General features: G+C 38.9%; 1 protein-coding gene across 1 annotated transcript in view; it reads left to right on the top strand.

Annotated features, from left to right (window-relative positions):
• The first annotated feature begins 212 nt into the window (after window positions 1–212).
• Window positions 213–23,712, top strand: part of ZMYM1 (zinc finger MYM-type containing 1) — a 31,022-nt gene continuing 7,522 nt past the window's right edge. The window contains exons 1-9 of the mRNA XM_055586443.1: window positions 213–1,175; window positions 13,304–13,467; window positions 14,586–14,658; window positions 14,864–15,113; window positions 19,628–19,802; window positions 19,893–20,105; window positions 22,018–22,171; window positions 23,139–23,264; window positions 23,433–23,470. Coding sequence (XP_055442418.1) covers window positions 1,145–1,175; window positions 13,304–13,467; window positions 14,586–14,658; window positions 14,864–15,113; window positions 19,628–19,802; window positions 19,893–20,105; window positions 22,018–22,171; window positions 23,139–23,264; window positions 23,433–23,470 — 1,224 coding nt within the window. The 5' untranslated portion in view covers window positions 213–1,144. The remainder of the gene's footprint in view (window positions 1,176–13,303; window positions 13,468–14,585; window positions 14,659–14,863; window positions 15,114–19,627; window positions 19,803–19,892; window positions 20,106–22,017; window positions 22,172–23,138; window positions 23,265–23,432; window positions 23,471–23,712) is intronic.

Raw genomic sequence — 23,712 nt, 5'->3', positions numbered from 1 at the left:
TAGTTACCAGTTTAGTATACTAGTGAGTTTAACTGTAGAGTATATATTTATGGACCAAAGCAGCAGAGGAGTCCCTTTTGACCTGGACGTCACATTTGCAAAGGGCCTCATATTTAGCCGTTTGCTATCATCTCAGGAAGTATGTTCAAAGACAGGATTGCAGTAAATTCACCATGGAACTTTATAAATCTTTTATAATCCTATTATGACTTGAGGAATAGCACAAGTGTTTGATTCTGTACTATTTTAGTGTTGAAATTTAATTTTTTAAGTAGCATTTATTTTTTTTTAATTTTATTTTATTTTTAAACTTTACATAATTGTATTAGTTTTGCCAAATATCAAAATGAATCTGCCACAGGTATACATGTGTTCCCCATATAAAATAGCCATGATTTTTGCCACACCGTTTTGAGATTATTTTAATGCTAACATAGTATTGGCTCCTCAAAACGGAAGAAACCTGAACACCTTCTCTTACTTCTGGGGCTAATTCCTTTTATCGGGAATTTACTCTGTACCTGGTATTTTTACTAAGTACCATTGCCTTGCTAATCTTCACAAGTTTACGATGCAAACACTAAAATTATCCCCGCTTCTAGGAAGAAAGTGCAAGTCGCGTCCGACTCCTTGCAACCATGGAATTCTCCAGGCCAGAATACTGGAGTTGGTAGCCCTTCCCTCCTCCAGGGGATCTTCCCGACCCAAGAATCGAACCGGAGTCTCCTGCATTGCAAGCGGATGTCTAGGACGAAGACACTGGGATTTACACAAATTGCCTATAGAGCCATCACTCAAATTCACGAAACCTAAACGCCCCGCCTGCCGCTCCACGCCCACCGGCTTTCCAGTCCCAAGGTTGCCTTTTCAAGGGGGTGAGCCTGGCCGGATGCACTGCGCAAGCTCGGCCGCAGCGCACGACGGGAAAGGGGCGGGGCCTACGAGACCGTTTTGCGTCGAAACTGCTTTTAGAAACCTCGCGTGGCGGGTGTTCCTGAAAGAAGTTGGGAAGCCTCCTTAAGAGGTTGTGGCGTCGATCTTTATTCATGTGCTTTACCAGAGGCGAGCGGAGAGTTTCACCAATCAGAGGGAGGATGAAGTGTCCGGGAGAGCCGGGGTTCTAGGAACCCAGCCTTGCCTGTGGATGCCGCCCTGTTGGGGGTCGAGAATTCAGGGTCAGTCCCCCTGGCTAGTGTTTGTCGTCTCATTTAACTTTGTCCTCAGAGTCGGGGCGTCTTTGCCAAGACTTTCCGCGTTTCTTGCCGCCTACTACCCCTGCGCCGTAACTGCTTTTCAGCCTTGGGTGTCTCTCGGCGGCCTCCGTTTCTGAAACCTTTCATTAGATCACACCTGTGGCTCTATCTACCTCGTTAAGGCAATTATTTTTTCAAACTTTAAAAATCTTGACACTCCTTTTGCAAATAGAATTGTACACGGGATGTTTGCTAAGAGAGAGTTTCAAATTATAAGAATTTCATAATTAATTCGGATTTGAAATTGGAATTAGATGAAGGTGCAGTCTTCATCATCTTATTTCAGTATTTTGCTTTAGTGTACAAGATTGAAAGTAACTTGGTTTCATGGATGGTTACATTTTGAACTTTCTCAGGTTGCAGTCTGATACTTTTCAATTAAACTGAACCGAAAGCTCAAAAGTAGGTAAGTGGAGAGTTCTCTAAGGGTTGAATCATTAATAACATCTGACGATTGCTTGTATTTCTCATCACAAATATATGACAAGACGCCCCCAAAATATATAACACGAATTATATTAGTCCTGATGGAATCAGGACTCAGCACTTTGCCCAACTAAAATCTTAATCTTAAATCAAGAGTATTACTCAGAGGAGTAGACTGCTTTGCTAAATGTGAATTTACTTCTAGGATTTTCTGTGAGTGGATATATACAGTTCAGAACCCAAAAAGGATAGGTCCAAAGCTGTAATCTTCCTTACTAGTGATACATCAACTGTATTCACCTGGATGGAAAAATTATTTTCTATAGGTCTCTGTAATTTAGCACAAATTAAAGCTTTGGAGGTCTCCAAAATACCTAACATTTGATGTGTGACACAGCTGAGTGTATCTTAGGATTTTATTAGGTTTATTTTATTAGGTTTTTTTTTTTAAGTAAATTTTTACTTAAGAAAAGAACTATGAATGAAATGGTTGCTGAACCCCAAAAGCTTAAGTGCAAGGTTTTTATATTCAAGTACTTTGCTGATATGACTCACAGCTGCTCTTCTAACCTTATTTCCTTCCTCTAGCACTCTTGCATTTTATTTCCAACCGTATCTTCTTATAGCATAGTTGAGTTAAGGAGACCAGAATTTTCGGTTGCCTAAGTAGTTGAATGGGAAATAGATGGGGAAACAGTGGAAACAGTGTCAAACTTTATTTTTCTGGGCTCCAAAATCACTACAGATGGTGACTGCAGCCATGAAATTAAAAGACGCTTACTCCTTGGAAGGAAAGTTATGACCAACCTAGATAGCATATTCAAAAGCAGAGACATTACTTTGCCAACAAAGGTCCGGCTAGTCAACGTTATGGTTTTTCCTGTGGTCATGTATGGATGTGAGAGTTGGACTGTGAAGAAGGCTGGGCCCCGAAGAATTGATGCTTTTGAACTGTGGTGTTGGAGAAGACTCTTGAGAGTCCCTTGGACTGCAAGGAGATCCAACCAGTCCATTATGAAGGAGATCAGCCCTGGGATTTCTTTGGAAGGAATGATGCTAAGGCTGAAACTCCAGTATTTTGGCCACCTCATGCAGAGTTGACTCATTGTAAAAGACTCTGATGCTGGGAGGGATTGGGGGCAGGAGGAGAAGGGGACGACAGAGGATGAGGTGGCTGGATGGCATCACTGACTCGATGGACATGGAGTCTCAGTGAACTCCGGGAGTTGGTGATGGACAGGGAGGCCTGGCGTGCTGCGATTCATGGGGTCGCCAAGAGTCAGACACGACTGAGCGACTGATCTGATCTGATCTGATCTGAAGTAGTTGAAACCCAAGTGGTACAGTCTTGGAGGAAAGAACCTCTGAGGCATAAGCCCTCCAAATTTGCAGACAAATATTCCCCTCCTCCACTCTTTGGGCTTCCCTGGTAGCTCAGATGGTAAAGAATCTGCCTGCAATGCAGGAGATGTGGGTTCAGTCCCTGGGTCAGGAAGATCCCCTGGAGAAAGGAATGGCTACCCACTCCAGTACTCTTGCCTGGAGAATTCCATGGACAGAACATGGGGTCGCAAAGAGTTAGAAAGGACTGAGCGATTAACATTTTCACTTGCCACTTTTTAGCTAACTCCTGAACTACACATCTACAAAGCAAGACTCAAAAAAACCTAGCAGAAAACAGCAGTTGGGAGGATAAACACCTAAAAGTAGATTATAGTAGCTTTGCAAAGTTAGGAGCAGTTGAAATTTAAGTAGAGCGGACTTGGTAAACATGTGGACTTTCAGTTGACATTCCTGCAGGTGGGGTGGGGGGTGGGGAGGGGGGGTGCCAAACCCTAGAAGTAAAGGTCACAGTTCCTAAGAGATAAGACTGCTTTATCCTGGAAAGTGTCCTCAGGGGTAGTCTTAATTTTATAATTATTGCCAGTGGCAGGGTTTTAGCATGCTAGAAGCTATTCTGATAGGCCTCAATTTATCTTGTCTAGGCATATCTTATTTTTAGTTCTCTCCAGTAATGGCAACCCACCCCAGTACTCTTGCCTGGCAAATCCCATCGACAGAGGAGCCTGCAGTCCATGGGGTTGCTAAGAATCGGACACGACAGAGCGACTTCACTTAAACTTTTCACTTTTATTCATTGGAGAAGGAAATGGCAACCCACTCCAGTGTTCTTGCCTGGAGAATCCCAGGGACGGGGGAGCCTGGTGGGTTGCCACCTATGGGGTCGCACAGAGTTGGACACAACTGAAGCGACTTAGCAGCAGCAGCAGAGCTGAGTTGGTTTAGAAGCTGAGTAGAATTTGAATAGGCAAAAATGACTTTGCAAGTAGGAGAAGAGTAAGAGCAGTATAGTGGGGAAGAATGAAAAGATTAAAGTGACTCAGTTTGAAGCATCAGGTTTGATGAAGTTTATATCGTAAGGAAAGAAAAAAATTTAAGCATAGAATTATCTTCTGTGTCCCTTTGGACCTCCTCTCTCCACCTTTAGTGTGTAGTGTTCATCTGCATTACACATTAACCAGACCTCCCCCAAAATGGGAATGCCTTCAGGCATTTATTATTATAATGCCAATATATATAATGGCCAATAATATTATAATGCCGATTATTTTTCCTTCCTCTAGCAATGGAATTTCCTATAGGATTAGTGTTCTTTCCAAGCTCAGTGAGGAGTCATGGTGACTGACTTCTCACTTTCTACATGCTTATCTAAACTTTGTATCTTTTGATGACCTTTATGTAAAGTGTCAGTGTGTTATTTTGACATATGATCCTTTGTCTTGAAAATGAATGTGATGGTGCCTTCATCTCCTAACAGATGAAACCCTCCTCAGCGCTTTCTGAAAGACTTTCCAGTTTATAATCCAGTTGGCTCAACTAAAATCCTCTCTCTTAGATTGACAGTTGTTTAATTTTTCATCAACAGGTTTTATATATGCAGTATTGTTATTTCCAGGAGGGAAGTGTATACATTTCCTCTGGAGGTCTGTTTATATATCTGGAAGTAACTTCTAATAGCTTGCAAATTCTTTGCAGTCTCATGGGTTTTTCTTTGTTTCATTGAAGTTGACACAGTATTGTGTTAATTTCAGGTGTATACCAGAGTGATTCAGTTATATATTTATAATATATATATACACACACACACATATATATTTCCATAACATTATTTTCCATTATAGATTATTATAAGATATTGGCTGTATGAATGTTTACTGTGCTATATATAAAGTAAATCCTTGTTTTATGTATGAAAGAAAGTGTTAGTCACTCAGTTGTGTCCAACTCTTTGTGACCCCATGGACTGTAACCTTCCAGGCTCCTCTGTTCATGGGATTCTCCAGGCAAGAATACTGGAGTGGGTTGCCATTTCCTTCTCCAGGGGATCTTCCCAACCCATGGATCAAACCCAGGTCTCCTGCATTGCAGGCAGATTCTTTACTATTCTAGCCACCAGGGAAGCCTGTTTTATGTATAGAGGTTTGTATTTGTTAATCTCATCCTCCTAATTTATCCCTCCTTCCCCTCTTTCCCTTTTAGTAACCTGTTAAGCTTATTTTCTGTGCCTGTGAGTTTGTTTCGGTTTTGTGTATAGACTATTTGTATTATTTTTTAGATTCCACTTATAAGTGATATATTTGTCTTGTCTAACTAGATCACACCATCGTGATTATCTTGGTCATGAAGATCTTTTTTGTACAGTTCTTTTGTGTATTCTTGCCACCTCTTCTTAATATCTTCTGCTTCTGTTAGGTTCATACCATTTCTGTCCTTTATGGAGCCCATCTTTGCATGAAATGTTCCCTTGGTATCTCTTATTTTTGAAGAGATCTCTAGTCTTTCCCATTCTGTTGTTTCCTCTATTTCTTTGCATTGATCACAGAGGAAGGTTTTCTTATCTTTCCTTGCTATTCTTTGGAATTCTGCATTCAGATGCTTATATCTTTCCTTTTCTCCTTTGCTTTTCGCTTTTCATCTTTTCACAGCTATTCACAAGGCCTCCCCAGACAGCCATTTTCCATGGGGATGGTCTTGATCCCTGTCTGCTGTACAGTGTCATGAACCTCCGTCCATAGTTCATTAGGCACTCTTAACTATCAGATCTAGTCCCTTAAATCTATTTCTCACTTCTACTGTATAGTCATAAGGGATTTGATTTAGGTCATACCTGAATGGCCTAGTGGTTTTCCCCACTTTCTTCAATTTAAATCTGAATTTGGCAATAAGGAGTTCATGATCTTAGCCACAGTCAGCTCCCTGTCTTGTTTTTGCTGACTGTATAGAGCTTCTTCATCTTTGGCTGCAAAGAATATAATCAATCTAATTTCGGTGTTGACCATCTGGTGATGTCCATGTGTAGAGTCTTCTCTTGTGTTGTTGGAAGAGGGTATTTACTATGACCAGTGTGTTCTCTTGGCAAAACTCTATTAGCCTTTGCCCTGCTTCATTCTGTATTCCAAGGCCAAATTTGCCTGTTACCCCAGGTGTTTCTTGATTTCCTACTTTTGCATTCCAGTCCCCTATAATGAAAAGGACATCTTTTTTGGATGTTAATTCTGAAAGGTCTTGTAGGTCTTCATAGAGCTATTTTAAATCCTGAAAAGTGATGCTGCGAAAGTGCTGCATTCAATATGCCAGAAAATTTGGAAAACTCAGCAGTGGCCACAGGACTGGAAAAGGTCAGTTTTCATTCCAGTCCCAAAGAAAGGCAATGCCAAAGAATGCTCAAACTACCGTACAATTGCACTCATCTCACCCACTAGTAAATTAATGCTCAAAATTCTCCAAGCCAGACTTCAGCAGTATGTGAACCGTGAACTTCCAGATGTTCAAGCTGGTTTTAGAAAAGGCAGAGGAACCAGAGATCAAATTGCCAACATCTGCTAGATCATGGAAAAAGCAAGAGAGTTCCAGAAAAACATCTATTTCTGCTTTATTGACTAGGCCAAAGCCTTTGACTGTGTGGATCACAATAAACTGTGGAAAATTCTGAAAGAGATGGGAATACCAGACTACCTGACCTGCCTCTTGAGAAACCTGTATGCAGGTCAGGAAGCAACAGTTAGAACTGGACATGGAACAACAGACTGGTTCCAAATTGGAAAAGGAGTACATCAAGGCTGTGTATTGTCACCCTGCTTATTTAACTTATATGCAGAGTACATCATGAGAAATGCTGGACTGAAAGAAGCACAAGCTGGAATCAAGATTGCCGGGAGAAATATCAATAACCTCAGATATGCAGATGACACCACCCTTATGAAAGAAAGTGAAGAGGAACTAAAAAAAAAAAAAAAGCCTCTTGATGAAAGTGAATGAGGAGAGTGAAAAAGTTGGCTTAAAGCTCAACATTCAGAAAATGAAGATCATGGCATCTGGTCCCATCACTTCATGGCAAATAGATGGGGATACGGTGGAAACAGTGTCAGACTTTATTTTTCTGGGCTCCAAACTCACTGTAGATGGTGACTGCAGCCATGAAATTAAAAGACGCTTACTCCTTGGAAGGAAAGTTATGACCAACCTAGATAGCATATTGAAAAGCAGAGACATTACTTTGCCAACAAAGGTCCGTCTAGTCAAGGCTGTGGTTTTTCAAGTGGTCATGTATGGGTGTGAGAGTTGGACTGTGAAGAAAGCTGAGCGCCAAAGAATGGATGCTTTTGAACTGTGGTGTTGGAGAAGACTCTTGCGAGTCCCTTGGGCTGCTAGGAGATCCAACCAGTCCATTCTAAAGAGATGAGTCCTTTAGAAGGAATGATGCTAAAGCTGAAACTCCAGTACTTTGGCCACCTCATGCGAAGAGTTGACTCATTGGAAAAGACTCTGATGCTGGGAAAGATTGGGGGCAGGAGGAGAAGGGGACGACAGAGGATGAGATGGCTGGATGGCATCACCAACTTGATGGAAATGAGTTTGAGTGAACTCCGGGAGTTGGTGATGGACAGGGAGGCCTGGCATGCTGCAATTCACGGGGTCGCAAAGAGTCGGACTCAGCTGAGCGACTGACCTGACTTGATTGACCATCTGTGTGACTTCTTCAGAGAAATGGCTGTCTTCTGCCCATTTTTTAATTGGGTTATTTGGTGTTTTTTGATATTGAATTGTATGAGCTGTTTGTATATTTTGGAAATTAAGCCATCTGCAAATATTTGCTGTCATTCTGTATGTTGTCTTTTTGTTTTATTGATTATTCCCTTTGTTCAAAAGTTTTTTAGTTTGATTAGGTCCCATTTGTTTATTTTTGCTTTTTTCCGCCTTGGGAGACTGAGCTAAGAAAATACTGCTATGATTTATGTCCAAAATGTTTTGCTTGTGTTCCCTTCTAGGAGTTTTATGGCGTCTTATAATTAGGTCTTTAAACCATTTTGAGTTTACTTTTTTACATGGAGTGAGGGAGTGTTCTAATTTCACTTATTAACATATAGCCATCCAGCTTTCCTAACACCACTCGCTGAAAAGACTGTCTTTTCTCCACTGTGTTTTCTCACCTCATTTGTCATAGATTAATTGACCATATGTGTGTGGGGTTATTCTCTTCCACTGAGCTGTGTGTATGTTTTTGTGCCAGTACCATGCTGTTTTGATCACTGTAGCTTTGTAATGTAGTCCAAAGTCTGGAAGTATTATGTTTCCAATGTTGTTCTTTTGTGTTTATGGTTCTGTATAAATTTTAAGATTATTTGTTCTAGTTCTGTGAAAAGTGTCATGGATATTTTCATAGGGATTACATGAAATTTATAGTTTGCTTTAGGTAGTATGGACCTTTTAACAGTATTCTTCAAATCTAAGGTCATGAGATATCCTTCCATTTCTTTGAATCATATTTAGTTTCTTTTATCAATGTTATGTAGTTTTCAGTGTATAGGTCTTTCACTTCCTTGATTAAATTTATTCCTTAGAATTTTGTGAAGGGGTTGACATCATATCAAATGGGATTTTTTTTACTCTTTTTTTTTTTTGTAATTTTATTTATTTATTTATTTTTAACTTTTGGCGGCCCTGGGTTTCGGCTGCTGCACCCAGAGCTTCTCTAGCTGAGGTAGGCGGGGTCTGCCCTTTTGCTGTGGTGCACAGCTTCTCTTGGCAGCGGCTTCTCTTTTTGTGGCACACAGGCACAGTAGTTGCAGCTCATGGGCCCCATTGCTCCTTGGCATGTGGAATCTTCTGGACCAGGGATTGAACCCATGTCCCCTGCATTGGCAGGCAGATTCTTACCTGTTACACCACCACGGAAGTCCTTTTTACTCTCTTTCTGATCCTCATGTTTTCTTTTAAAAATAATGTGAGTTTTCTGCTTCATAATCTGTCCCTCTTTGGTTTAAATTAAAATTTGTTTAATTAACTAGCAGGAAGATGTTCCACATTTATTCTGTGACTATTAATAGTCTCCAGTGTGTATGTGGTTTAGTTCCAGTTTGGGAAGATGGATGGGATTATGTTAAAAAGAGGTCTCTAGGACTTGTTACTCCTTTGTTCATCTTATTGAGAAAGGAAGTAATGAATTTGTTGTTCATATATGTCTTTTGCTCTTTTTGTTTTTTTAGTAGCTAAAGAAGTGTTATGTACCATTTTCTTCTGTCTCAAATATATTTTAGATTAGTTACATTTTCAAGGTACTTTCTATTCTTTGCCTGTGTGATGACTGACATGTTTGAAGGAATTCCTCGATATTCTATTTTTAATTGATCTTTAAAGTTAATATAGCACATTTACTTTCAAGTGAAGGGGGATCTACAATCTAGTAGTTAATTTCCAGCGAGTTTTACTCTACTGATTGTATATAATGCTCAAATGGACTGAGCAGAGGCTGTATGAGTTTTTATTGCACCGTGAGGCCTTATTTAATTTTCTGCCTAGAGATAGGAGATTACAGTAAAAGCTTGAGTTTAAAGATCAGGGTGAGGCTGGTGGTTGAGTTCCAACCTCAAAAATAAAAGACAGTGACAGAACTTGGGGATTTTCAACATACTAACTCAGTATAAAACCATAGACCTGGAATTATTCCAGTAAGAGCTTTAACTTAACCTTATCTGTTTTACTTATCTCCTGCCCTCGTAATCATTACTTGTAAAGCAAAGAGTTTCCTTTTCTCATGGAGGTGGTATAAGAAAAAAAATCCAGGAGACTTGTCCTCTGCAGTGAAGATTAGGAAGGGAAAGAGTTCCACAGGATTTAGAATTGGAGGTGGCAGCTGCAAGAAAAATGGAAAATAGGCCAAGAACCGTCTGCCAACGCAGGAGATGCAGGTTCAAAAAGAGAGAGACACACAGGTTCGATGCCTGGGTCAGGAAGATCCCTTGGCGGAGGGCATGGCTACCCACTCCAGTATTCTTGCCTGGAGAATCCCATGGACAGGGGAGCCTGGCAGGCTACAGTCTATAGAGTGGTGAAGAGTTGGACATGACTGAAGCTGCTTAGCATGCAAGGAAAAAAGGAGAATGCAAGGAACCAGTCTGTCCTTGAAAATAGAGGCCTTGGGACTGAACAGTTGTTACCTGAAAACTGGGTTTACCTCTTGGTGGTTGTCAAGCCAATAGACACAACCATGCCAAATACTGGGACAAGGAAATATTTGTCATTATTTACTTCCCTGGTGGCTCAGTGGTAAAGAATCCACCTGCTAGTGCAGGAGATGGAAGTTTGATCCCTGGGTTGGGAAGATCCCCTTGAGAAGGAAATGGCAACCCACTCCAGCATTCTTGCCTGGGAAATCCCATGGACAGAAAAGCCCGGCGGGCTACAGTCCATGGGATAGCAAAGAATCAGACGAGACTGAGCACATATACACACAGCAAGTAAGGAGAACACTGGGGAGCTTACCCAAAGCATTGTCTCCCCAACAGCAAAACTGGGAAAGTTTTAAACTAAAGTGGAAGAAAGAAAGTGAAGTCACTCAGTAGTGACAGACTGTTTGTGACCCCACGGACTGTAACCTACCAGCCTCCTCGGTCCATGGAATTTTCCAGGCAAGACTACTGGAGTGGGTTGCCATTTCCTCCTCCTTCTTCTAAACTAAGGGTACTTGCATATTCACAAAGGGGCTTGAACAGAGAAGAATTCAGCATAGAATTGGAACAAAGGTCAACAGAGCCCAGGGTTTAGTTGATTGAAGTCTGGAAGGTCAACATCATCTTCCCACCCTCCAGCTGGAAAGGAGCCTTAGTTCCTGTGGACCTCAAAGGTATTACTCCCTTGAGGAACCAGGGCCCTGCCTCCCCTGGCAGCAGTGTTGTTTCTTGACTGCTCCTCCCTTGTTTCAGCATTCCCTCACGTGGCACTTGTGGTAAAGAACCCGCCTGCCAGTGCAGGAGACATGAGATGTGGGTTTGATCCTTGGGTTGGGAAGATCCCCTGGAGAAGGGCATGGCAACCCACTCCAGTATCCTTTCCTGGGAAATCCCATGGACAGAGAAGCCTGGCGGGATACAGTCAATAGGGTCACAGAGTAATACACAACTGAAGTGACTTAGCACGCACGCACTAGTGTTAGATTATCTAGTTCAACTCATTAATTTTGGACTTCCCTGGTGGCTCAAACGGTAAAGAATCTGGGGACCTGGGTTCGATCCCTGGGTCGGGAAGCTACCCTGAAGGAGGCCAATGGGTACCACTCCAGTGTTCTTCCCTAGAGAATTCCAGAGACAGAGGAGCCTGGCAAGCTACAGTCCATGGAGGTGCAAAGAGTCAGACATGACTGAGCAGCTACCACCACCACGAGCAAGATCATTAATTACTAAGACCTGCTGAAGGGCAAGCATTGAAGCCAGGCTTAGATCACAAAATGGTTTAGGCCAAAATGGTTCTCTTACGTCAAGAAAGCCATATGTGATTCTATTTCTCCAGGGACTCTAATCTGCTTTGCACAATCAAAAGGCTCCTGTAGTTAGTTCCTCAAAAGTTATAAAATGGGAGTCCTTTTTTAAGCTAAATGCACACAGTCTTTTATATTTTGATTTTGGATATTAGCTACTGTTAAAAAAAATTCAACCCAGTAAATTTGAAGATCTAATCAGTTTCATTCAGAAATCTGACAATATGCCATCTAGTGAATAGCAGGATATTCAAGGAGCTGTACAAGATGGAAGGTTTTACAGGCAGAAAGAAGGTAGGATAAGGAAGCCAAAAGAGAAGTCTATTTCAGACAATGTTTTGGGCAGATTACCTCATTAGTGCTGACCAAGAAATTAACTGACTGGCTTAAAATTTCACTATTGGGAGAGTCTGAAACTACAGTTCAGTTAGGTATTAGTCTTGATGGGACTTAGTACAAATAAGTCCAACTTGGGCTTGTTGTTTCTTCTTAATACTATTTACCAAAAAGGAATTGATGGGAGGTGGAGGAGGCATTAAGTATAATGAGAAAATAGATTCAAGACAATCATTTGATCCAATTTGGTGATTAGATGTGAGACTTTGGGAGAAGAGGAATTTATGGCTATCCCTAGATTTTGGCCTGGAAAATTGGGTATATACCATAAAGCCATTTCCCAAGAAAGACGACATGTATAAAGCAGGCTTATGGGAATAATGCGAGAATTAAGGTTTTTGTTTTCTTTGGCTGCGGTGGGTCTTCATTGCTTCATGCAGGCTTTCTCCAGTAGTGAAGAAGGGGCGCTGCTCTCTGTCGTGCGTGAAGGGCTTCTCATTCTATCCGGGGGCTGCTCCTGCCGCAGCATGCAGGCTTCCTAGTTGCAGCTCGCGGGCTTAGCAGTTGTGGCGCACAGACTTAGTTGCTGCTCGGCGTGTGGAATCCTCCTGGACCAGGGGCCAGACTGGTGTCCCTGCGTTACAAGGCGGATTTCTTAACCACTGATCCACCAGGGAAGCCCAGGAATATAGTTTTAAGTCTCTTGAACTTGAGGAATGCCTGGAACATTGAAGTGGAGATATTTAATAGGTAGGTAGTTACCTGGACTAGAGCTCAGGCATATAGGCGGAAAAGAGCATATAGATGATACTTGAATCCCAGATTGTGCCCATGAGCAAGTGAAAAGAGTCCTGAGGAATTGTGCTTAGAGGAACACAGATATTTAGAAGCAGGTGAAGTAAATGAGAAAAAGACTGGCAAAGAGGTTGGAGGAGAAATAGGTCTTGGAGTTACAAGAGTCAAGCAAGGAGAGAATTTCATAGACAAGAATTGGTCAGAGGGAAGGCAGTAGCTTTAGAAACTGGATTTTTTTTTTTTTTTAATGTATTTAAATGCTTCTGTGAAAGGAACCGGGAGACACAGGTTTGATCCCTAGGTTGGGAAGATCCCCTGGAGGAGGAAATGGTAACCCACTCCAGTATTCTTGCCTGGGAAATCCTATGGACAGAGGAGCCTAGCGGGCTGCAGTCCATGGGGTCACAAAGAGTCGGACATGACTGAAATGACTGAGCAAGAAAGGAACCAGTAATCAGGGGAAGGGGCCCTGAGGGAATAGAAGTAGAGAAGACTAGTCTTTATGCCAGAAGAAGGCATAGAGTTTATTTACTGGAGAAGTGGAAAAAGCAAAGCTATATTGCAGAGTAATGGATGAAGGAAAGGTACTGTGAAAGAACATTTTGTGCGTCCAGAAAATTACTATATTTGAAGGAACTTTTAAAAATCAGACTCTTCATCAGTTCCTAATTTATTTTAGGAAACTGTTTCCCAAGGAAAAAACCCATTAGTTTGGAACTAGAGGATTTCTTTGCATCAGATACGAAGATGAAAGAATCACCAACAAATGGTGACTGTGGCAAGGCAGCGGCGACACAAGTGCAGAGGCCAGATGCAATTAAGGCGGAGCCCGGCGGCGCCCAGGCAAGCATTCCACCTTAGTCGCTGTTTTCCAGGGTAGCATTCAATTATAAATTTTAGTTATGTGGATGCTAGTTTATTGGTTGAAAATCTTAATTCCTTCCCCAAAGCAGTTGACCAAGTAATGTAGAATGTGTGGTTAAGTGCCATAATAAGCATGTGCAAGAATGTGAGAGAAAGGTGGACTGTTTGGATGTGGGTATTGGGTTTAATAAAAAAAAAGATTGCTTAGGGTATTAATGCTCTGTCTGAGGTTAGCACATACTTGTTTTCATTTTTCTTAACTTGAAACAATACAAATAACTAGTTATACGCTTTTGTGCTACTATCTCTATTAAGTAATAGAATTATTTAGTACATTTTAAGTACTTTGAGTTTTTCTTTGTTTATCCAAATTAGATTCATTTTTATCCTTAAACTTTTTTAGACTTATCAAATGCTAAAGAACCTATAAAGGATAAATTAGATCAAGCTGTAAGCAGGGCTAAATTTCCTTAGATTGTCTGTATATGAACCTGTTGAAATTTACAATGAAAAGCAATTTCATTTTAAATTTACTTCTAGTATTCTGTTTAGAAATAACATAAAGTAAATTAGTACCAAGTAAAGGGTATGACTCCCATTGGATGACAATGGGCAATATTAATATTGTCCATCTAGGAAATACCTGTTACTTCTTCAGTTCTTGAACATTCAAAGACATAGAGCAAGTTTGGGTTGATTGCCTGATGCTCTGAAAAAAAATCCTACTTTGTAAGACTCATTCAGCCCAGTCTAAGAATTTTTGTTTTTAAGGTCCTTATGAAGACAATTAGCTGTTAGTGATCAGAACAAAAAGGGGAAATAAGGACCATTATTGAGTGTGTCTACCCTCTTTTTGTAGTAGCTGCTGAGGGACTATGTTAACAAAAACTTATAAAGTCATATCTAGGTACAGTAGAAAATACTGTAATAATTAGTGGGTGTTACCAGCCAGAAGTCACCAGAAGGGGAGTATTTACTTATATACCATGGTTCAATGCAATAATACAATTCACTGAACAGACTTGAGCATAATATATCATTTTCTATTGATTGATTGATGGTTTTCATTATTTTCATCTTTTTTTTTTTTTTTTTAGGAGTACTGTCAAGCCCAACAGCCCAAAACTCAGGAGAATGACCTAAAAATAAACTCTGCATTTTCAGACAGTGGTAATAGAATTACTTAAGTTAATCATATTTATTCTGACGAATATGATGGCCAGTTTATTCTACTTTTTTAGAATCCCCTTGAATAGTGCATTGATTGTTTTGGGTTTCAAGTCCAGAAGAAGTAACCTCTAAAAGACAATGAAAGAATGCATACTTAATTTTATATAAATACTAATTTTTTTTCCTTCCTGTTTTGTATTTATAGCTCCTCAGATCACTACAGGCATTCAGCTTTCTCTGGCATCATCTGGCATGAATAAGATGCTTCCTTCAATTTCAACCACAGCTGTTCAGGTTTCCTGTTCTGGTTGTAAAAAAGTTTTTCAAAAGGGACAAACTGCTTATCAGAGGAAAGGTTCTACTGAGCTTTTCTGCTCCACACCATGCATCGCTGAATACATTTCATCTGGCAGTTCACCAGCTCTTCCGAAGAGAACTTGTTCAAACTGCTCTAAGTATATAATTCTAAATTATGCCCTCTTTTACTTCCCTACATAGATCTTGATCAGAATGGTTGGTTGTAATTTTCTTTGTTTTTTTCTGAAGTAATCACCTTGGTTTAGGGTAAAGAAGTTGCTTCTGCTTTTGGTTCCTGTACTAGATTGTTCAGAAGTAGTTTTTGTGTGTGTGTTTATTAAGAGAATTGCAGAAATTAAAATGATAGGAGTTGTGTTTCTCTTTACTTTTAAATAATGTGACTTCCAAAACTTATTTTCCTCTTCTTTACATTGGAAATTCTCTACAATTGGGGTAACTGTGTGCCCATTCTGTTTTATCATTTAACTGTATAGAAAGTAACTTACTAAAAACTTAATCATAATAAGTTACTTTTTGACCTTCCAAGGAGTAAAGTTTTATAATGCTTCTCTTGTAGTGGCAAGTGAAGTTGTTTCATAATTTTCCTTTGAAAAATTTAATGGCCTTCAGTAAACATAGATGTATGTATGTAGTCTTAAGGTTTCTGTGAACTATTATTGGGGTCTCTTTTGCTAACTTTTTTACTTATGTGAGACAGTTTAGGTAAGGAGAAAAGTAATAGTGATTTCATAACATTCAAAATTTTGAACTCTACACTGAGATATATAAAGGTTCAGTGCTTTGAGAGTCATATGGTATTACAAATCTAGTTTGTTATTTCTCATTAAATGCTAGTGTTAAACGTTTTAAATGTTCTTTGTTTCAGAACAAGAGAATACATGAGCCACAAGTTTTGCCACTAAATATGATTAAATGCCTTTCAAATAGTACCTTGTTTTGGAATCAAATTGCCATGATCTGAATCTTGCTTCCTTAGTTCACATTTTGATACTATATGTGATCCCTGAGTGGCTTTATCAACGTCATCTGGGAGCCTGTTACAAATGTAGAATCTCAGGTTTCCCCAGGCCTATTAATCAGAACTCCGTTTATCCCCAAGTGATTCATATACATGCCAAAGTTCAAACAACATTGAGAACTCCTTAGTATTCCCATCTGTCTTGTTAAATGTACATAAGAATTATGATCATTCAATAATATATTTAAGTGGTCAGAACAATACTGGCGTGTAATAAGAACCCAGGAAATGTTGACTATCGGTGGTATTCTCTGAACAAACTCACAAGCTCTTTACATTGGTTGCTTTAGCTCCTCATTTGGCTGCTGCTTCAGGAGTTAGCCCTGGCTTCATCTTCCTCCCCGGAATTCTACTTACCTTTTCTCTTGTGCTTTGTAAACCTTTTAACACTGTACTTTGTTCTTTTTCTTTTTTGCTGTGGGCTGTATGGCATTCTCTTTAGCATGCTTTCTTTCTCTGCAGAATCATAAAACTGGAAGGGACTTTAGAGATCATCCTGTTCAAACATTTTCTTTTGGTTTTGAGGAAACTGAGGCCCTGAGAAGTTAAGGTATCATGTTCCTGTGTTTGGAGTTTATCTGTTATGCATCTTCAGCAGAGCTCCCAGGCAGATTGAAAAGGCTGAAGCAGGAAAGATTTAGTGTGTAAGTTGTTCTTTAAGGCAAAGAAATCCAATATGAACAAAAAATCAAGTTTTAACTTTCTTTGGAATAAAAATGTTTTGATACAAAATACTTAATTGATGGAAAGGTGGTGATGCTTAGGCTAGGAGAGGCCATCCATTGTTCAGAATAATGTGTACTTTTTTCAGAACTTTTTATTCTGCATTCATCTGTGTTCATTGGCATCTTGTACTGATACATACTTCTCAGAATTTTTAGCTGATTACCAGTTACCAGTGAGGTTTTTTTAAATAACAGTGATTTAAAATCTGTTTTGAGTCAATATAGGGTTGTTGTTGTTGTTTTTTTTTTTGAAGATCAGTTGATTTACAATGTTGTGTTAGAGTCAGTGTAGTTTTTATTCTGTTTCATGAGCCAATTGAAAGATAGCTTTGAAAATGACATTTTAAATCATGTTAGAAAGATAAGACCCTTTATTTATTTGGCCATACCTAAAGGAGATCAGTCCTGGGTGTTCATTGGAAGGATTGATGTTCAAGCTGAAACTCCAGTACTTTGGCCACCTGATGTGAAGAGCTGACTCATTTGAAAAGACCCTGATGCTGGGAAAGATTGAGGGCAGGAGGAGAAGGGGAGGGCAGGATGAAGTGGTTGGATGGCATCACCAACTCAATGGACAAAAGTTTGGGTAAACTCCGGGAGTTGGTGATGGGCAGGGAGGCCTGGCGTGCTGCAGTTCATGGGGTCGCAAAGAGTTGGACACGACTGAGCGACTGAACTAAACTGAACCACGTGTCTTGTAGGATGTTAAGTTTCCTGACCAAGGATTGAACTGTGTCACCCTTGGCAGTGAAATCACAGAGTCCTAACCACGACTGCCAGGAAATTCCCTGTGGTTTTTTTTTGTTTTTTTTTTTTTAATAAGGCCTTAGTATATTAGAAGCCAGCAATCTAGTATGCTAGTAGCAGTAAAAGCCAGTAAGCATTTTAGACTTCCATGCTTCTGCCAGTGTAGTTTCTTCTGCCTTCCTTCCCCTCTGGCTAATTTCTTACTATCTGAAAGATCTGCCTCAGATATCTGTACCCTTTATCTGTTCCCATACCATTCCTTCCTCTCCTTTCCCCCACCTACCACCCAGATAATTGTTCCATGGTCTGGGTTTTCATAGTGTCCATAACTCCCAAAACATTTTTCATAAAATAAAGTTCTTAAAGAATTGATATTGTTCCAGTTAGACTATGAACCTCTGGACATTAGGGACTAGATTATATTCATCTTTGTATGCCCAAATCCTAAACACTGTTAGGAACACAGTGAATCCTAGAAAAAAATTTTGTCACAACTCAGATACTGCATTTAGAGCTACAGCTTAAACGAGTAAAATGACTGGTGTTAGGATAATGAAAACTGACGTATTATTTTGGTGCTGTTTAAGGAGGCAGAAAGCTTATAGTACAGATAGTCCCCAACTTCCAATGGTTCTCCATGATGACTTTTTGACTTTACAGTGGTGCTAAAGTAGTACACATTCAGCAGAAACTTACTTCACATTTTGAATTTTGATCTTTCCCTGGGCCAGTACAATAATATGCAGTATGATATTCTCACGATGGGAGGCAGCGGCCGTGAGCCCCAGCTCCCAGTCAGTCACGTGATCACAAGGATAAACAACTCATAAACTTAAAATTATTATGTACCCCTACAACCATTCTTTCACGTTTGGTACCATATTCATTAAGTTATATGATATATTCATCACTTTATAATAAGACTTTTTGTAGGATGATTTTACCCATCTGTAGGTTGTTAAGGTAAGTGTTCTAAACACATTTAAAGTAGACTAGACTAAGCTATGATGTTCTATAGGTTAGATGTACATTTTCAACTTATGATATTTTCAGTTTAAAATGGGTTTATCTGGACATAACCCTGTCATAAGTCAAGGAAGATTTGTACCTAAAAATTTGTTCATATTGGGGTATTAAAGTAGTGTTGATTTCAGGAGTATTTCATTTGGGAAACTATTATCTTGAAAGATTGATACTCTGAAGGATCTAGGTAGCCAGAGATTTTGTTTTTTCCTATAGTAGCAGTTCTCAGATTTTCTGGTTTCTGGATCCCTTTACATACAACAATTTTTGAAGACCATCTTTATTTTATGTAGATTACATCTAGCTATACATATATTGTGTTAGAAATTTAAACTGAAGAATTTTTAACTATTATTAACTCAATAAATAGTGCATATTGACATAAGTTTTTTTTTTTATGAAAACAGCTTTTTAAAAAAATTAGTGAGCATTGTTTTATTAGTATGGCAAACTGCTTTACTGTCTGGCTGGATTTTCATATCTGCTTCTGCATTCAGTTTGTTACAAAATGTTGTTTTGGTTGAAGTCTAAAGAAAATCTGACCTTACAAATAAATAATTGAAAAAGGGAGGAGTGTTTAGCTTTTGAGATAGTTGTAAATTTTTTTTGATACTACTTGAATGGTAGTTTCTTAAATGTTAGTTGTAGTGTGGAATCTGAAACCACATCAGTGAATTTTTTGTACTGTCACCTGAAAATTTAGTGGTCTGTTTGTACTTAGAATGGTTCTTTTACCCACAAATGATTTTTGCTGCATATTATCATCATTTGGAAAATACTGATTCCGTGAGGTATGCAGACTTCCAAATGTTGTCATTTCATTATGCAGTATTTTAAAATCACATTTGCTTTTGTTTTTTTGTAATTTATTTAGTTCTTACTCCTTTTTTTATTCTATTTTGACTTTTTTTTTGGGGGGGGGGGCCTTGCCCTGTGGCATGTGGGATCTTACTAGTTCCCCAACCAGAGATCAAACCAAATTCAGATTTTCTTATTTCAAGGCTTATGTTTCTACTATTTCACAGTTCTTCAGGTATATGAAACAAGGGGAGAGAGTTATTTAAGGGTGTGGTTTAGGTTATGAAGAGAAAAAATAATTGCGGTAAATTTAATGGTGCCCTTGTTGTTTATTTTTTAGAGACATTTTAAATCTAAAGGATGTGATCAGTATTCAGCTGGAAGATACTACCACTAGCAAAACTTTTTGCAGTCAGTCTTGTCTTTCATCATATGAAGAAAAAAGAAAGCCAGTTGTTACCATCTGTACTCATAGTGTTTCAGCCAAGTGCAGCATGTGTCAGACGACCACTGCTGTAAGTTGCAATATTTCTTAACCTTTAGGGATTCTGAATATTCTGCTTAAATATCAGAGTTTTTACTGGATCTTTTTTTTTTAATCCTAGATTCAGTACGAAGTAAAATACCAGAGTGTGAAACATAGTCTTTGCTGTAATGCCTGTTTTTCAAAATTTCACTCCGCTAACAACCTCATCATGAACTGTTGTGAGAATTGTGGAGCTTACTGTTCCACTAGCTCTAGCATGTTTCATATACTTCAGATGGAAGGACAGTCCCATTACTTTAATAGTTCAAAGAGTATTACAACACACAAGCAGGTATGACTAAAGATCACTTCATTTTGCATTTGATTGCATAAGACTCAAGTGAGAAATGGGACAGTTGACTCCCATTAGTTGGCTTGTGAATGTTTTCACCTTAGGAAAATGTGGGGGTATAGATTTTAGTACCATTGTAATTATTTTTAGTTGGTAAGATAATGAAAGATGTGAAAGAATAGTTCTTTTTTACACAACAATTCATTATAAAAGATGCATGGAGATTTTCCTGAAGAATCTCAGGATGATCACTTTACCTTGAAGAAAAGGCCAGCAGAAGGAAGCTTATTTATAAACTAGACAGCAACAATAACAATAGCCTGTTGGTCAGTAAGACTCAACCACAGAAATGTTTTTTATTATTAATTCCATATATTTAATTCTTACACCTCATAAGCAAGGCTGAAAGATGAATCAAGAATGTCGCATGCTTTTCTGAATCAGGAATCCTAGTAGGCAGTAAACCAATGAGAAATAATCCTCTATTTCTGATACGAGAGCCTTGGGTGTGGGGCTCTGAGAACAGAGAAGCTGACCCTGCTCTACTGGACTGAGATGACACAGTTAGTGTTCTGAGTCCCTTTCATGAGGTGGACTGTCACATGTCTTGCACATTCAGATACTGTTTTGAAATACAACTCTATCCCTGTAAATTCTTCCTTAAAAACAAGCAGTTGAAGATGGGAGTCTCAATAAGCCACAATTCACATAGGTCATTTAGGAGCCACAGCTTTTCTGTGGCAGAATTCCCACACCATGAGAGTATCCTACCTTGGGACCAGAAATGGGAGAACAAAGGGCATAGAACTCTTTGTCTGAAAGCAGTTAATGCCATTCCTTCTTTTCTTTCTTTACCCCTCACAGTCAGTAAATAGACCTCCCATTTTAAGAACCTGTATTTGAGTACTCAGTTATTCAGCATGTGTGATAGGGTACGACTGATTTGGCTAGATGAGATAAAAGGCACATCTGACACAATGCCGTGCTACATTTAAGGTATTGTATGATTTTGATAATGGAGAAAACCCATACAGTTAGTGAACTATAGTCAGGAATTAGATTAAGTCTTGGCTTTCCCACATGAGTAATATGTTAATTATATCACTTGGTTAATATTAAATATTGGTGAGTTAGGGTTACATTTCTCAAAATATGAAAATCCATACTGATAAGGGACAAACAAAATTATACTGTTTTTTGTTACATTGTTCCTTTACCAACATTCTTTCACAGAAAATCTATTATCTGTATTTGTCTTTGCATTTTGTACACCTAAAAGTGGTTTGATTTCATCACTGTTAAGTGTTAACTAACCGTTTCACCAGAAAGAGCAGGTGGTGAACCTCTCAGTTTCTATCCTTTTCCTTTGCACACTTAGCTGCTTACAGAATGCACTGTGTTCTATACCTCTCACTGCTTGTATGTAGCTTTCTTAGAATATGCTTGCAATTTTTACCATGAAGTTAGGCTAGAAAACAGTGATCCCCACAGCATTTTGTAATGCGTGTTAGGCACTTTTTTCTGACTCCTCCTTAGCACCAGTGGAAGGCTTTCCTTTTAAAGGCTGATGCCCAAGTTGGCATTGGGGAAGGATCTGTAATTATAAGACTTGTGTTGGTTTATGAAGTTGGTTTTGATTTGTTGGAATGAAGAGGATCTTACGACCACTTCATTGCTTGCATATGTGTTGTTATTGCTATTAATATACCTAACAAATAATACAAATAATTATCTAATAGATTAATCAGTTTCCTTTCATTTTAGTCATTACAACCTATAAGGGCCTTTTTTTCTGGTTTTTAAGAATGCGCAAAAATGTGACTTCGTTGTTTTTATAATATTTCAATTAAGCAGTGGTAGTGGGTATATGTCATAGAGCAAGAATCTGAACGTTATTTTACTCTCTTAACAGAAGCCAGCCAAATCACTACCACCTGTTCTTTGCAAATCATTGAAGCCCACAGATGAAATGATTGAGACTACTAGTGACTTGGGGAAGACAGAGCTTTTCTGCTCTATTAATTGTTTCTGTGCTTACAGTAAAGCTAAGATGGAATCTTCTACAGGTATTATTTGCTTAGCAGTTATCAGAGATTTAGTAACTGTTGAACAATATTACTGCTTTGCCTTAATTTATAACTTTGATGCATTGCCAAATTAAGCTGACTTAAAACAGGTAGTGCCCGGAGTTGAGGCCTGGGAAGGTGGGGAGGAAGCAGGGGGAAAAAAAAAATCTAAAACTTGTTTCAAAGAAAGATTTTCCATTGTTTTTGCATGAAAGGAATGCCACTTCATCACAAGATTTATTTATTTATTTTTTTTCATCACAAGATTTAATGTTTACTTGTAAAGATTGTTGTATTAGAATACAAAATCTTCTACTTAGCCCTGCTTTATAAAAACAAGGCTCTGAGTTACATTTTTCACATGAAGCAGAGCTAGTTGAAAATACTTTGATGTTCACTAATAGAAAGGGATAGATAATCCAGAGCCAATTATGTATTCCACCAAAGAGTCTCATATAGGACCAATAGTGTTAATTTCATAGACAGTGGAATGAATAATTCCCTTGGGGCTTATGCATCATGCAGATGGACTTATTATAGAAATCTCTGCAATACCTAAGACACCAACCTAGCTCCTTCATATTGAAGTTGATGAATCCTGGAATGGTTAGAAATGATACCTGTTAGGAGATCCTATAGGAATCTTTTTTGTGTTCTTCATGGGTAATTTCACAGTAAAGATTTGCTTGAAACTTCAAGCAAATAATACGAAAGGACTAAGAAACTGTGCAAACGTAAAAGATATGAAAAATGTAAATTATCAGTTTAATGTTGGTGTTAATGTTATCCTAAAGAACCTGGCTATCCGTAAGCCCTAATAAAAAGTACTCCAATACTCATCAATACTTAAAGCTATTAGATACTTACGTTATTCATTGAGATACTTGTTATTAAACAGTGCTTTCTGATTGGTTGATTCTGCCTGGTTTATAAGAAATCTTTTCATTTTTATCAATAAATGTTTCAGTGGTACGTGATGCTTCAACGAATCTCCCTTCTCCAAAGAAAGATGCAACTCCAGTTATAAGCAATATAGTGTCATTGGCAGATACTCGTGATGCCCTGCCCATTGTGAACTCTGATGTATTACAAGGTAAAAATTGATGTGAAGATATTTGACATATACACTGTTTTGCTACACTTGATTATAGAATCTGTCTTTATTCTAAGTTTCCTTTCAGTTGTCTAATATGAAATAAATATAATTAATGATACTATTTTATAGATTATGGTATAAGATCTTGAATTTATGCTTTAACAGGTACAGTTTCTTCAGTAACAGCAAGTGTCATTGAGGATGTAAGTTTTACTTTTAATTGTTTTTGCTACTGCCTTTTTAAAAAAAATTATTTATTTTTGGCTCTTCTGGGTCTTTGTCGTTGCATGGGCTTTTCTCTAGTTGCTGTGAGTGGGGGCTACTCTCTAGTTCCAGTGAATGGGCTTCTCACGGTGGTGACTTCTCTCGCTGACCACGGGCTTAGGCACATGTGGTTCAGTAGTTGTGGCTCCCAGGCTTAACTGCTCTGTGGCATGTGGGATCT

Source organism: Bubalus kerabau, chromosome 6, assembly GCF_029407905.1.
Source record: "Bubalus kerabau isolate K-KA32 ecotype Philippines breed swamp buffalo chromosome 6, PCC_UOA_SB_1v2, whole genome shotgun sequence".
Taxonomy (NCBI): domain Eukaryota; kingdom Metazoa; phylum Chordata; class Mammalia; order Artiodactyla; family Bovidae; genus Bubalus; species Bubalus kerabau.
Note: the sequence above shows the minus strand (reverse complement) of the source record. Positions and strands in the feature narration are given on the sequence as shown.